Genomic DNA, 14,260 nt, shown 5'->3' with positions numbered 1-14,260 from the left:
TAAGCTTTCAGATGATATAATATTTATATGTCATTTAAAAAAAAAAATTGGATTTAATAGTGTTAGAAAAAAAAAGGATTTTTTTTTTTGCTTTTTTCATGAAAAATGATTGTTTTGAATAAAAAAAAATATTTTTATACTTTTTGCGCATTGTAAAAATTTAAGTATGGCTTTATTCTCCAGGAGAACTTGTAAGTTTTATAATGGTGTAACATTTTTTTCGAGAAAAATGATTTTTTAAGGTTTCATTTCTACCACGTGTGAATTGCACACATGATTTTTTTTAATTTTAAATTCAAATTACTATGGACAATTCTTTAACTCACATTAAAGTTATTTTTTCAAAAATCAAAAAAAAAAAAAAACAATCAAAAGAATCAAAAAATGAGGTTGGTGTCCCACTGTCATTTAAAAAAGAAATGTGAATGAAAATGAAATTTATCATTTTTATCTTATCTTTTGACAAGGTCTTCTATCATTTTTGTAAATATCAACAAATTAATATGTCTATTCTAAAGCGTGTTTCTATCTTTAATTGATATTCAACAAAAAGCTTCTAACATCTGTTTAACAAAAAAATATAAACCGCATCATTTTTTCCGTAACTGCAGCTTGATAATGAATTTATTTCAAAATACGACCGCCACCTTGACTTGAATTGGTGTGTTTACACTACGCAACTTTAAAAAGATTCTCATTCAAACTACACTATCTTTAGACTTATTTTCAAGTAATATATGCGCCATGTGTGCAAACACATCAAAATCTATCTTGATGGCTGGTATCAAAGCAAAACAAAATAAAACGGTCGAGTTATCTCTAACTTCCATTTCGACAGTTCAAATCCAACTCAAAAGTTAGTCGGTCGCAGTTAAAATGATTGAGAAGTTCGTGATATTGTTATTGCCAGTATTCGTATCGGAGTCGGCATCGGGATCAACATCGACATCGAAATTCCGAAACCGTGACTGGGCACGGACAGTACGTGTGTTCCCTCACTTACAAGCTGCAATTCTTAATGACCACCTCGTTGAAGCCTCTTTCCGCAACGACATCGTTTTCCATTGCAAAGCAGCAACAACAACGTACATAAAATGCTTGTGTGGAAGTTGTTAAGAACCTACAACTCAATTTCAAACTTGCCTTTGCCTCTCTCTTTCAGCGATGCCGACAACAATATTTTCCCCATCCATCCCCAAGATATCGAAGGATTTAAAAGACTCGACATAGGCTACCGACTGGGACTATTCCTGCACGGCTGGGAGACTCGTTCCCACAACAACATCTGGATGCTGGATATATTGAAAAGTGAGTGATACTTTGACAGCTAATCTAATTTTCTCACACTGCTCGCAAATAGCCTGGTCCAAGCGGGAGAACATCAACGTTTGCATCGTAGATTGGGGCGTTCTCGCTCAGCAAAACTACATGAGTGTAGCGTCGAATGTGTTCGATGTCGGCTTAACGGTGGCGTCCGTAATCGAATCGCTAGAGAGCACCGAACTCTTCTACCGCACCAATATTACTCTCACTGGCTACAGCTTGGGCGCCCATGCTGCCGGCTTTGCCGGACAACGGCTGGGGGGACAAGTTGACCATATAATTGGATTGGATCCGGCCGGACCCATGTTTACGGTGCCGGCCGATGTTGGGACCAAGTATCGCCTGGACGAGAGCGATGGTCAGTTTGTTCAGGTCATTCATACAACGGGTGGAGTGTTGGGGGTAATGCAGAAATCCGGACATGCAGACTTTTACCCGAATGGAGGAGTGTCACCGCAAACTAATTGTGCTTTTCCTTTTCGAGGAGGAGAATCGACTTCAAGTGAGTACTCAGATTGATGAATATGTGCAGAGAGGTCGAAATTTAATGCGAAGTCCCCCCGGGGATATACTTTTTGTTTGTATATGTATGAATAGGTCGGATTCTTTGTAGCCATTATACAGCAGTCAAATATTTTACGTACTCAATGGAGAAGGATTTGCCTTATGTGGGGTATCAGTGTAACAACTGGGCTCTGTTCATTTTTAGGCTGTGTCGTTCTAATGCAATTGGTATCTTTGGCATACACACGAAGCGACTGCCAGGGATATTTTATTTTACAACAACAAGGAATGAACCGTATGTTGAGAGGCAACAAATTGGTGAAGAATCGTAAAAGCAAATAATGTACATATCTAGTGACTACTGTGAATTAAAGTAAAACCCTTTTTTGAAGAATTTTGTGCTTTTGATTGTCTTTTATTTCAATTTACAAATGGGTTTTTTGGGTATAGTTTTTGAAGCAAATGCAGAGAAGTATGTATTTGTTAAATACTTAATAATATTTTGTCTCTTTTTCATTCTGGAGAATTTCAATGGTTGTGGTAATTAAAAAAGTAAATTTTTTTGGTAAGTTCAGCTGAGTGTTTTATTTTCAATTTTTAAAACAACATTAAAAAACTCATTTATACTTTTTAAAATATTGACAGAGAGCGCAGTTATAATTGGAAGCAGATGAAGAGTTTTTTGTGTGTTTTCAGTTTTGTCGATAGTAAGTTATTAAAAAAGAACATAAATGTATGTTAATTAAAAACAGATGGGTAATTCCACGCAAGTTGACCACTAATAGGCAAAAAATGAAAGTGAAATTATAAGAAATTAAATGATGGCATTGAAATACTCATCCTTTTTACATTGATAATTTCATACTTTTTTGTATATAGACCATAACATTAATCAATGTAACATAAAATCTTACGGGTTTTGAGTAATTTAAGTGTAAATTTTAATAAATAGCCCAAAATTGTAAATAATGATAAAAAAAATTTCAAATTCAAGCTTTTTGCATTTTCCGAGAACATGCAATTTGGTGTACTAATGTAAATTTTTGTTTACACTATTAAAAAGTAGAGATTTTAACGAACAAAATGGCCACCGATTTTTTGAAAAAGGGTGTTTTTTTGGTATTAAGTATAGAAAAATTAGGTTAAAAAATAAATATTTTAAATCAAATAAATTACTGTGTATTCGGGACATAATAAGGTAAGTTTTCACCAAATTTCGTAGAAAAAAACATTATTTTGAAAAAGATAAAAATAAAAAACCAAAAACTCGGTTTTTTGAATTTTTCACATAAATTTTGAAGTTATGTGAAATAAAATGCACGACTGGGTCGCACGTACTTGCTCTTGTAGTTCAAAGCATCTTTATCTTAAATATCTATTGGAAATTTAAGATTTTGTGAAGAAAAAAAAAATAAAAACAAAAAAAAAATCGAAAGTTAAAAAAATTCAATTTTTTAAAATTTTTTTGAAAAACTTTTTTTTTTAATTTATTTTTACATTTTACACTTCAAAACCTATGATGTCTGTAAATTTTGAAAAAATTGACTTATGCATTGATGAAATATATGGACTTAAAAAACATGTCAATTTTTGAAAAACGGCAACGCCATATTTCCGCTCTTGGCATTTTTTGAGAAAAACTAAAAACGCAGTTTTGTTGGAATCAATAAGAGTACTGCGCACACCAAATTTAAACGAAATCGTTAGAGCCGTTTTCGAGAAATTTGAAATACCTCGAAAACGTTATATGGGAGATATGCGTTAAATTGGAGATATTAAAAAAATAAAAAAAACGGACCTAGGGAATTACGTAAAAATCATCTGTACCAAGTTTCAAGCAAATCCATCCATCCGTTTAGGCCCTAGCTCGATGTACAGATGGACGCACAGACGCACAGACGCACAGACCGACGGACGGCATGACGAAAACCACTTTTTTGATCTTCTCCATCATAGTAATGTTGGTTTTGATTAAAACCTCGATTTTTTTTTTCTACACGAAACCAATACTTGCCCTATAGAGCAAGTAAAAATTGTTGATTCATAAGTTGTAGATCTTTTTATAACCTACAACCTTGCCATACAACTTTTTTCCATAGGACTTGTAGTTTTGCCGGAAATCGAGATATACCATTTTTTACCATTAAAAACTCAACCCTACCACTAACCGAACTCGGCTCGCCCGTAATTTATTTTTCCCTTCATTTGTATCATATTTACCTCTTTTTCCAATGGGTTTCATCCTACTATGATTTTTTTTGGTTTCAAAAATTATCGACCTTAGGCTTCAATCTTAAAATTTAAAAAAAATGGAAATTTTTGAGTGAAAAATGGGAGAAATTAAGACTCGTACAGTTTTCAAAGCAAATTTATTTAAAAAAAAAAACCCTTGTATTGCCGGTAGACGCTGATTTTTATCAAAAATTTAAATATTTTTCTCAAAATATCTCGAGTCAGTTATTTTAAGGCTACGGCCACGTCCTGAGCGGCTGAGCGTCTAAGCGGCTGAGCGTCTGAGAGGCTGAGCGGCAATCCTGAGTGACGAGGTGGCCACGTCCTGAGCGGCGACCCTGAGCGGAATTTCAAAACCCTACAAGTGCAAAATATTCGATGAGTATTCGGCTCGCACGCGGGAGTCCCACGTTCGATTCCTAGAAGTGCCTATTTTTTTTATTTCATGATTCTATATAAAATAAAGTTGGTATGCCATATTGTAGTTAATAAAGATCTTTACCTAAAACCTAAATTTCAAAAGAATCTAATGACCCGTTTTGGAAAATTTGATTAAAAAAAAAAAAATTCAACATTTTTTCAAAAATCCAAAAATGCATTTCTTCATAATTTTATTTTTGATTTATACTAAGACTATATAAATGCTTTTGTATAAAAAATTTTAATAAAATTTAATAAGTCGTTTCAGAGAAATTCAGAGTTTAGAAAAACGGTTCTATGACAGGTACCGTTAATAATGACTTTCGAAAAAATCTTTTTTTGTTAAAAGATAGGCCTTGTCCAAAAATCCACACTTAATTTTTTTTATTTTAATCGTTTAAAGAGTTTTTGAGAAAATTATACTTTTCTAGGATTGGTGCATCACAGGTATGCTTAGATAAGGTTCTAAAAAAATTAATTCCATAGAATCATTTGCACAATCTCCAAAAACTGCTACATACCAAGTTTGAAGAGATTTGATCCATCCGTTTAGGCTATAGCTTCTTAAACAGACAACGATTCGAGTCCCAGGCTCAATTCCTGTCGAGGCCTATTTATTTTTTTTTTTTTTATTTTAACGAAAAAAAAATAATATTTTTTAATATTTTTCTTCACAAGAAACCATAATTTTCACCATTTACTAAAATGTTCATGGTAATTAAGAATATAATGTAGTTAGTCGCTCAGGATTTCAAAAAAAATAGAACAGAGCTGAGCGGATGAGCGACGTCGCTCAGACGCTCAGGATTGACGCTCATCCGCTCAGGATTGCCGCTTAGCCGCTCAGGGTGTATGTGGCCACCCCCATACATTTTCATACGTTCTAATTTAGTTTTGACGCTCAGGATTGACGCTCAGCCGCTCAGACGCTCAGCCGCTCAGGACGTGGCCGTACCCTAATGTATACTTAGATTCTGACCCTAGTAAAGAATTTATTGTGTTAATAGTTCTAAATATATAAAATGTGAGTTAATTGATTTTTTCATTACGTTTTTATATATTGTATAGATACGTTTTATCCTACAATGTTACACCCGTTACAAAAATATGTCACACCCGGTACATTTTTTAATTGTTATAAAAGCACAGTTCTTTTATAAACTTCTTTCATATGCTTACTGGAAGCTTAATAAAATCTCTTTTCATATTGAATACGATATACATACATGACTTTTCATTCAAAACCTACAACAATTCAACCGTAATACTCGCGCTTCAAGGAATGCTTTTCTGTTTACTCTAGAGTTCAATTTCGGATATACCGTCAAATACAGACATTCTTTTCTCATCCGCACTACACGAATGTGGAACGCATTACCCGCCTCAGTTTTTCCATTGCATTTCAAAACTCAGAACTTCAAAACTAATGTTCATCGGCATCTCCTTTCAAACCCCTCCCTATTTTCCTAATGCTCGTACGGTGTTCACCGTATTGAGGGTACAAAAAAATGACTTCTAAAAATGACCGAAGCAGACTGAATAGATTTTCTAACGTCACACCCGTTACATCTAATCTGAAGAGATAGTGAAGTTAAAAGGTAGGTTTAAAAAAATGTGATTTGAAAAATAAATTAACAAACTAAATACATTAGGTTTTGAAGCTGTTAAATACCATATTTAGTGAACAGTATGATGTAACTGTGTCACACCCGTTACAATGGATGTTAACCAAAAGATTAAGAAATTTTCAAGTGAGAACCAAATATTTTACAGAAAAAACAAATGTAGTAACAATCAATTTCACATACACTCACAAATAGATTATCATCTTCGTTGAAACGCTCTCGTTATAAATATTTAATCAATATTAAAGACCATTTTTAACTGCATCAAAAAAATAAATAAAAATTTCATCAATATTTCTCTAAAATCATTTTTTTCATAAAAATCTTTGACAGAATCGATTGAATGAATTCATCTTGTGCAAAAATTTAAGAAATCATTTTTTTAACTCCTCTTCAATCCAGCTTAAGGGTATATTTTGCTACAAATAGGATTTTTTCTTTATTTTTTTGTTTGAAAATAATAAAAGGATAAGGAAAATATAAGTGCTCTCAATGCTCAAACCGTTTTTTATTTTTATTTTTTCACTTTTAATAAGAAAAAAAATGCATTTCTAGCACATTTCGCCTTAAGCGAGAAATTCTTTTCATTCTTATCACATTTTCGGGTTTAGGCCGAAGTGTGCTGAGATATTCAATTTTTTTATATTTTCGTGTTATTTTCGCATATCGTCCTTAGGGGGTATTTTTTCCTAACACAAAACCATTATGGTCCCATTATAAAGTCATTTATTACATTTAATGTGTGGTAAGTATGAGAGAAAAGTCTGGAGTGTATTAAAGATCTTATGAGTGTATGTTTGGTCAGTTGAAAAATTCAAATTTGGAATGAATTTAAATTTGGATAGGTTAAGTTAAGTTAACTAACTTAAGTTAGTTTCGGTTAAGAAAAAGTAGATATCATTGGGTTCTATTTTAGTAGAACTTTACTTTTACATCTCTGGAGCTATAACAAAATGTTAAAAACAATATTTATTGCAAATTTTTTTTAGGTTCATACAATAACCAAAAAGTTAACGAGTAATTTCCATTAAATTTCAAGTCGATAGCTTGATTAGTTTTTTAGTTACGTTAGACAGCTCGAAAAAACGCGTTTCGAGGAAAATGCGTTTAAAGTTTTCGTATTATGGTACCATCTAGGTACTTTTGAGGCCTCATATAAAACTAAGACCACTGAAAATAGTTTCTTCAGATGATAAAGTATTTTTTTAAAGCAAAAAAAAAAACAAAAGAAAAAAATCCAGTGGACTTTCCGCCTCTAATCCTTAACAACAAGTAAAAGCATAGCCGTATTTAGGGGAGGGGGGGGGTTGGGGGTTTAACCCCCCTCCCCGAAATTTTTTTTCAGAAAATCAAAAGATATATATTATAAACAAATATAAGTCTAATATGTGCAGCACTAAATGGTTTGTTTTTGTATTTTAGTGATTTGATTACCTATCTGAAAATCTCCCTTAAAGTCTCTACCAATTTTGTATCGTTAAAGAAGTCGATGAAGTTTTATAATGGAAAACAAAACTTTTTTGTACCATTACAAATTTTGGTAAGGGATTTTTCAAAAAACGAGTTTTTGTCTCTTTGACCATTTCCTTAAGCACCATGCTAACATCTTAAAATGCTCTTTAAAGAACCCTTTAAAGAGCATAGAGCCCAGACTAAACTATACTTTTTCAAAGGGTTTCGGTGTGCCGAACTCGAATCCAAAGACAGACATTAGTGTCCGACCGAAGGTCGATTTTCAGCCGAAGCCGAAGCCTAAGCCGAATTATTAGGCTGAAAGAAAATGTTCGGCCGAAGCCTAAGGTTGAAAAAAAGTCAAGAATTCTCCTCCAAAATTCAAAATTTGAAATTTTGTTCGGCGGCTACTATGATGGCACACATTTGTTTTGAAATTTTGGAATACCTACCGAAGAAAAAATTGCAATCTTTTCTTAGATATTCAAAAATTTCAAAAATTGAAATTTTTTCCAGTGCCTAGTACGATGCTCGATATAATAAACAGAACCTTCGGCTTCGGCCAAAACTTCGGCCTAAAATAGCCGAAGCCGAACGTTTGGCCGAAAGTTGTTTTTGAGCGTATTCGACCACATCTCGTTTTTGAAATATTACCGTTAAATCTATTTAAATCTTTCCGACATCTTTTCTACTATCCGAGATATCTTCAGCTGTTTGTTACCCACTTTTGTTCTATGTTAAGCTTAAATCCAGTATATAAGCGAAAATTAATGTATCCATTTATTCAGTATTGTAGTACCTATGTACAACATTTAATAGCGAAGAAAAATAACAAAAATAATAAAAAATTATTAAAATTATTTTTATTTTAAGTATAGGCGAAAAGCTTTATAAATTTGGAATTGAGGTCACTTGAACTTTAAAATTGTATGTACAACATTTCGTTATTTTTTTGTTTCAAATTATAAAATTGAACAATTTCAGTTTATTGTTAAATTTCAAATTGAAGTATAATTAGCTCATGCCAAGCAACTTGGATTATTTAAAATTTTTGTTTTAAAGTACTGCCAATTTAATTTAGAACTCAATACATAAAATGTTTTATATATAAAATTGTGCGAAATAATTTTTTGTATAAAGTCTAAGAATGGTTAAAATTTGTTTCTTCACAAAAATTTTCTTTTCAACCAACTTATTCGCTCTTCGTACCAATTTAAACTAGACATGCCGCTGAATATTCGGCCATTTTTCAATTCGTTTACGGTAAGCAGAACTATTTTAAACTTTTAACTACGAATACTTGAAAAGGATATTGACAAGTTTTTCGCTTTGACACAGTTCTAATGACCATTTGCTTTAGCACTATTAAGAATCGACTGCAGTTACATATGTATAGTGTAGGTATACAAAGTATTGTGATTCTTAAAAAAAATTTTTTTGGTCTGAGCTAACCCCATATTTTTTGCATATTTTTTAATAGATTAGATTAGATTAGATTCTTCCTTTATTCATTAGATAAATTACAATTTTTTTTCTATTGGAAATATGGACATGACAATGCTGCCGTCTGCCGGAAATGACATTTCAGTATAATAAATAAAATTATATAAAGAGAAGATGTATCAAAAAGATTTACAATAAATTTGAAATAATAAATTACATAAATAAATATTACACAAAATATTAGACAAAAGTTTATATTAACATAGATATGAGGAGTAAATTTGTATATAATTTTAAATTTTAAGTATTAAATATTAATTTTTTAATTTTAAAATTTTAAATTTTTTAAATTTTCAATTATTTTAAATTTTTAATATTTTTTAAAATTTTTTAAGTTTTTTTTTTTTTTTTTTTTTAAATAATTTTTTTTTTTTTTTTTTTTTTTTTTTTTTTTAATTAAATTATGGGAGAGCGAGAAACGTTTGAGCATTTTAATCATGCAATTTTTGTCATGTCCATATTTCCAATAGAAAAAAAATTGTAATTTATCTAATGAATAAAGGAAGAATCTAATCTAAAAAAAAAAATATTTTTTAATATTTTTCTTATTACAGCCAAAATTTAACACATGAAGACTTACTGGCGATAAAGAAATAATAGGTAAAGTAGATCTTATACAACTTTAATCCAGAGATGGTAAAAAAAAGTCTGGCCTCGTATTTGACAAAGATTGGCTACACAGAAGATACTTAAAAATTGTACATAATTTTTTTTGAGACACATACAAAAATTTGTTTAAAATTATATTCTTAAGCTTTTTTTCACACAGTGTAAGACTTTACTTTCAGTTTGGTTAGAGTTTACCTCCTACTTTCACTAAGTCCCAGTTTTTTCTTCAGTGAAAAAACACGTAAAATAGTATCTAATACAACCATGATCTAAATCACTGAATGCAAAATAAAACTAAAAACATTAAATAAAAGATTCCACTTTCATGTAATTATTCAAGAAAGCAATTTAACCTACAAGTTAAAACTCCATAAGTTGAGCTCTTAAGACTTTGAGAAGACTTTGTTCACCTTAATTATTTTTTTTTCTTCACATAATTAAAATGCAGCTTTTATTGCTACCTACTACCATTCATAAGCCCTCCTATACATTTCAGAAGTAGGCAGGCACTAAAATTAATATTTCAAAAAAAAAAAACATAAGAACGAAGAAAACGAAACTCTAGTATTATATTACAAGTTACTACAACCAATTATTAAAGTTATGGCAGAGCGAATGTTAACGACTTCTTCTCAGACATACGTATAATTAAAATCACGAAAGGGATGTTGTTTTTAAAAAAAAAAAAAAAAAATAAGTAAAAAGGACCCTCTCTATAGTACACTTTCATTTTATAACCCTCTCTAATGCCTGCCGGCTAAGAAGACGTCATAAAAAACATTGAATATGAAAAAAAATAAGGCAAAGCCACCCGCAAGCAAGCAAATCTCTCTTTTGTTTCACCGCCACAATTTTTTTTTTTCCTTAGAGCAGCCTTCCGCTTCTAGTTCTAGACATTAAAAACTAGGTGGCTATTAATTTGCTGCAAGAACACTTGCAACGCAATACCTCTCTCTTACTTCTCAAGTATGCTCTCGCTTTCCTCTTCTTCAGACAGTTTTGAGGAAAACAACTTTTACGATTCCTCCTCTCCTTCTTTTTCTTTTTTATTTTTTTATATTTTGTGTTAGTCCGAGAACAAAAGAGATTCCTAGAGAAGAGTTTTTACTTTTTCTATTCTGTTTAACCGTTTGTTAGCCAACAAACGAATTACCTCCTCTCGGAGGTAGACAAGAGCCACTGCCGTTCGCCGTTACCGTTGGCAGGTAACTTCAGAGTTCCTTTTTAAGTCAGAAGCTCTGGTGGCAGTATTGTAGTCGTGGTTGGTAAACTAAACACTCCACTTCCACTACTATTTCATTTTAACATTATACCCAACCCCTCACTCGTTCCTGTTCTTGTTCTTGCATTAACTTGCGAACAAATTGCATTTTAAAAAAGCCCATTAATGGTTGACTTCCGTTTTCTCGCCTGCAGCTTACAAACACCTCTCCTCTGTATAAGAGTACCTACCTACAGAGTAGATTCATGCAAAATGAGTGCTGCTTCTCTTGTGCTTGTGTCCATGTGAAACTTAGCCAGCGGAAGTGAAAGTTTTATTAACATTAGATGTTATGTTGTTCACTTCAGACGATGTCAGAAAAGTGAATAAAGAAAAAAAATAAAATAATAAAACACGCTAGGATAAGAATCTTTAGAGGACTTTTCTTAGCTTGGTTGGTTGCCTGCTGCCATCGCGCCGCCAACGTTGAAGAGTGTCGTTAGTTCTAGAGATTCAAAGAAAGTTGTTCTAGATTGAAATTACCTTTTGGAATAATGACTATATGACTTAAAAAAAAAAAAGAAGTTAAATGCTTTTTGTTTTATTATTACATTTCTTCTTAATCTTATTTTAAAGAAATTACAGAAATTTTTAGAACTAGGATTTAAAGACAACATCATTCTCCAAAAACACTTCGAAAGCAGTCCTCTATCCAAATAAGAAATTCCTAAAGCAGATTTAAGTTTAGCCGGCAAGTAAGTATGAATTAAAATTATATTAAAATTACTGTTCTCGAAAGGAAAGAAAAATAAAAATAAATATATTGTGTTTAATAGAAAAAACGTTACACATACACCACAGTGACCCATCTGCAATGATGGTAATTGGATAAGAAGATACAACAACGAACTATTTCAGGACTTTAACACGTAAAAATATCGTCCGTAAACCGAGTTTACAGACAACCAATGCTTTTTTTGTTATTTAAAATGCCTGCTCCAAAATGGCGGACTGAATAAGGGTTTATATAGAATTTTCTTTTGCAAAACAGTTAATAAGTTAGATATTTAGCTTAATTCTTTTCAAAAAGTTATTAAGTTATAATCGTTAATATTCAATGCAAAAAATGCACGACTGGGGTAGCACATACTTGCTCCTATGGTATTGAATAAAATAAGGGAAAAATTATAATTTAATTTTTAAAGGAATTTCAAAACTAAGTATAGTAGAGTAACACTAAAGCTCAAAAGTTGGCAATATTAGGGAACCCGGCCGAACAGCTTAGATTTTGATGATCTTTTTGATTTCAAACGTCGGTAATTAAAAATACTTTAAAGTCTATAGATTAAAAATTGCCGGTGTTGCCGTTTTGATTTTTTAAATTTAATTGAAGATTTTTGTGAACAAAAAATTTTTTTTCAAAAATTTTTCTTAAATTTCATAAATTAATTGATGCCAAAAGATTGTCTAGGAAATTCAAGGAAAAAAAATATATGGGAGTGAGGGACAATCTTCCATCATTCAAGCGATAGATAGACACAACGGCAGCACGTACAATATTTAATGTACATTTTTAAAAAGCTAGAAGCTTAGTCACATTTTTAAAATAAAATTATGATAATTGAATGAAGGGCTTTTGAAAGAATGGTAATTGAACTCAGATTTTTGAAAAAAAAAAAAAAAATTATTGACAAAATTTTAACATGACGTTTTTTAAAATTTTTCGTAATATAAAATGCATTTATTTTTCAAATTTTTTAGGCCAGATTTATTATGATTTGAAATTATAAAATGAAATGTCAATATGTATTACAGTTTATGAAAAAAATTAAAAAGTATTTCATTTTCGAAGAACTTTTTTAAAAGAAGTTTTGAAACAAAATTTAACTTATTTTTTTTTTTTAAGTTCAACATTTAAATATAAAGTTATTTTTTATTTATTCAATAGCCCTTATTGTTGAAAGTTAAAAAGCAAAAGTTTAAAGTTCTTATTTGCGAAAATCTTTGAGAAAATCAATTATTTCAATGCAAAAATTCAGTTTTTATCACAAAAAAAACCATTTAAATTGAACTAATTTTTAATTTTTTTTCAAAAGTGTGATATATATTAGCTTTTCTGCTTCGGAATCCAACTGATAATATTTCTGGCTAAAATTTTTTTTTAAATAAATTCATATATTATTAGAAAAAGTTTGGAAAAAAGTCATTTTAAATTTTTTTAATAACATTTTTTTTTTTACTCTGAGTTTGAGGACTATTTTTTAAATTTAAGATATAAGAATGAGCTTATGGCTTTTTAAAAATGTATTTTAAAATATTGTAGGTGTTGCCGTTGTTTTCAAAATATCTTTTTTGTGTTTGAAGTCAGATTGTGAGAAAATTGCATTTAACGCTTAATTGATGGAAGATTGTCCCTTACTCTCTTATATTTTTTTTTTTTCCTTAAATTACCTAGAGAATTGTTTGCTATCATTTGTTTCGTGAGAATTAAGCAAAAAAAATTGTTTTGTTCAAAAAAAATTTAATTTTAATTTTAAAAAACAATACGGCAACATCGTCAATTTTTAATCTATAGACTTTATAGTATTTTTAATAACCTACGTTTGAAAAAACAATCGTCAAAATCAGAGCTGTGCGGCCGGGTTCCCTAATAATTTGCTTTAGTTACTCCACTAGTAAAAAAAACTGTTTTTATAACTAATTAAACCCGGTTTAAAATTATCTTTTACCCAAAACCAAGTATGCCAGTTCATGAAATATGAATAATATGAAATGTCGTTTACGAGAAATTCAGAAATAAAAAAAAAACCGTTCTATGACAGAACGGTACAAAAAATATTTTTTTATTTCAAAAGTTGGGTCTTGTGTGAAATACTACACACAAAAATTGTAACCTAAATCGTTAGAGCCGTTTTTGAACAAAATGAACTTTTCTATTTCCGTTTTATGACAGGTAGCATTAGTTTTTCAATTTGTTCTCTAGGGAACCACCCAAAAATGTTAACTACTAAGTTTGAAGAAAATCGCTCCAGGAGTTTAGACTGTAGCTCGAGGTACTTACAGATGGACAGACAGACCGACACAGACAGAATTGTGGGACCCACTTTTTAAGCATTCTCTTTCATCGTAATGTCATGTCTGATTGTTATCTCGAGTCCGATTTTTTTCGAATCCTAAAATTGCCCTATAGCCTATATTACCTATGTATATCGCAAGTAAAAATCAAACATTTTGAAAACAGAATCCAAAAAGTGCTAAATTAGTAATTGACACTTTTAATTCTTTTATTATGCAATTTAGGAATTTTTGTGTATAATATGTTTAATAATATATTAATATTCTCAAAAATGTCTAGAAAAAAGCCCAAAAAGTTCTTAATTGATAAAACACA

At 30.7% G+C, this 14,260-nt stretch overlaps 1 protein-coding gene across 1 annotated transcript; it reads left to right on the top strand.

Annotated features, from left to right (window-relative positions):
* The first annotated feature begins 861 nt into the window (after nucleotides 1-861).
* Nucleotides 862-2,186, top strand: LOC129911863 (hepatic triacylglycerol lipase). The gene is made up of 4 exons (XM_055989844.1): nucleotides 862-1,085; nucleotides 1,163-1,308; nucleotides 1,361-1,825; nucleotides 1,921-2,186. Exons 1-4 carry the CDS (start codon nucleotides 877-879, stop codon nucleotides 2,157-2,159), a joined length of 1,059 nt encoding a protein of 352 aa, XP_055845819.1. The 5' UTR covers nucleotides 862-876; the 3' UTR covers nucleotides 2,160-2,186.
* The last annotated feature ends 12,074 nt before the right edge of the window (nucleotides 2,187-14,260 follow it).

This window comes from Episyrphus balteatus, chromosome 2, assembly GCF_945859705.1.
Source record: "Episyrphus balteatus chromosome 2, idEpiBalt1.1, whole genome shotgun sequence".
Classification (NCBI taxonomy): Eukaryota; Metazoa; Arthropoda; class Insecta; order Diptera; family Syrphidae; genus Episyrphus; species Episyrphus balteatus.
The sequence above is the reverse complement of the archived record's forward strand: the minus strand, read 5'-3'. Positions and strand labels throughout refer to the sequence as shown.

What these genes read in the sequence shown, in the direction of transcription:
- LOC129911863 (XM_055989844.1), top strand. Translation starts at nt 877, where the DNA reads ATGATTGAGAAGTTCGTGATATTGTTATTGCCAGTATTCGTATCGGAG. An exon ending in GATGCTGGATATATTGAAAA is followed by an intron (nt 1,309 to 1,360) that starts GTGAGTGATACT and finishes GCTCGCAAATAG; the next exon opens with CCTGGTCCAAGCGGGAGAAC. An exon ending in AGGAGGAGAATCGACTTCAA is followed by an intron (nt 1,826 to 1,920) that starts GTGAGTACTCAG and finishes ATGTATGAATAG; the next exon opens with GTCGGATTCTTTGTAGCCAT.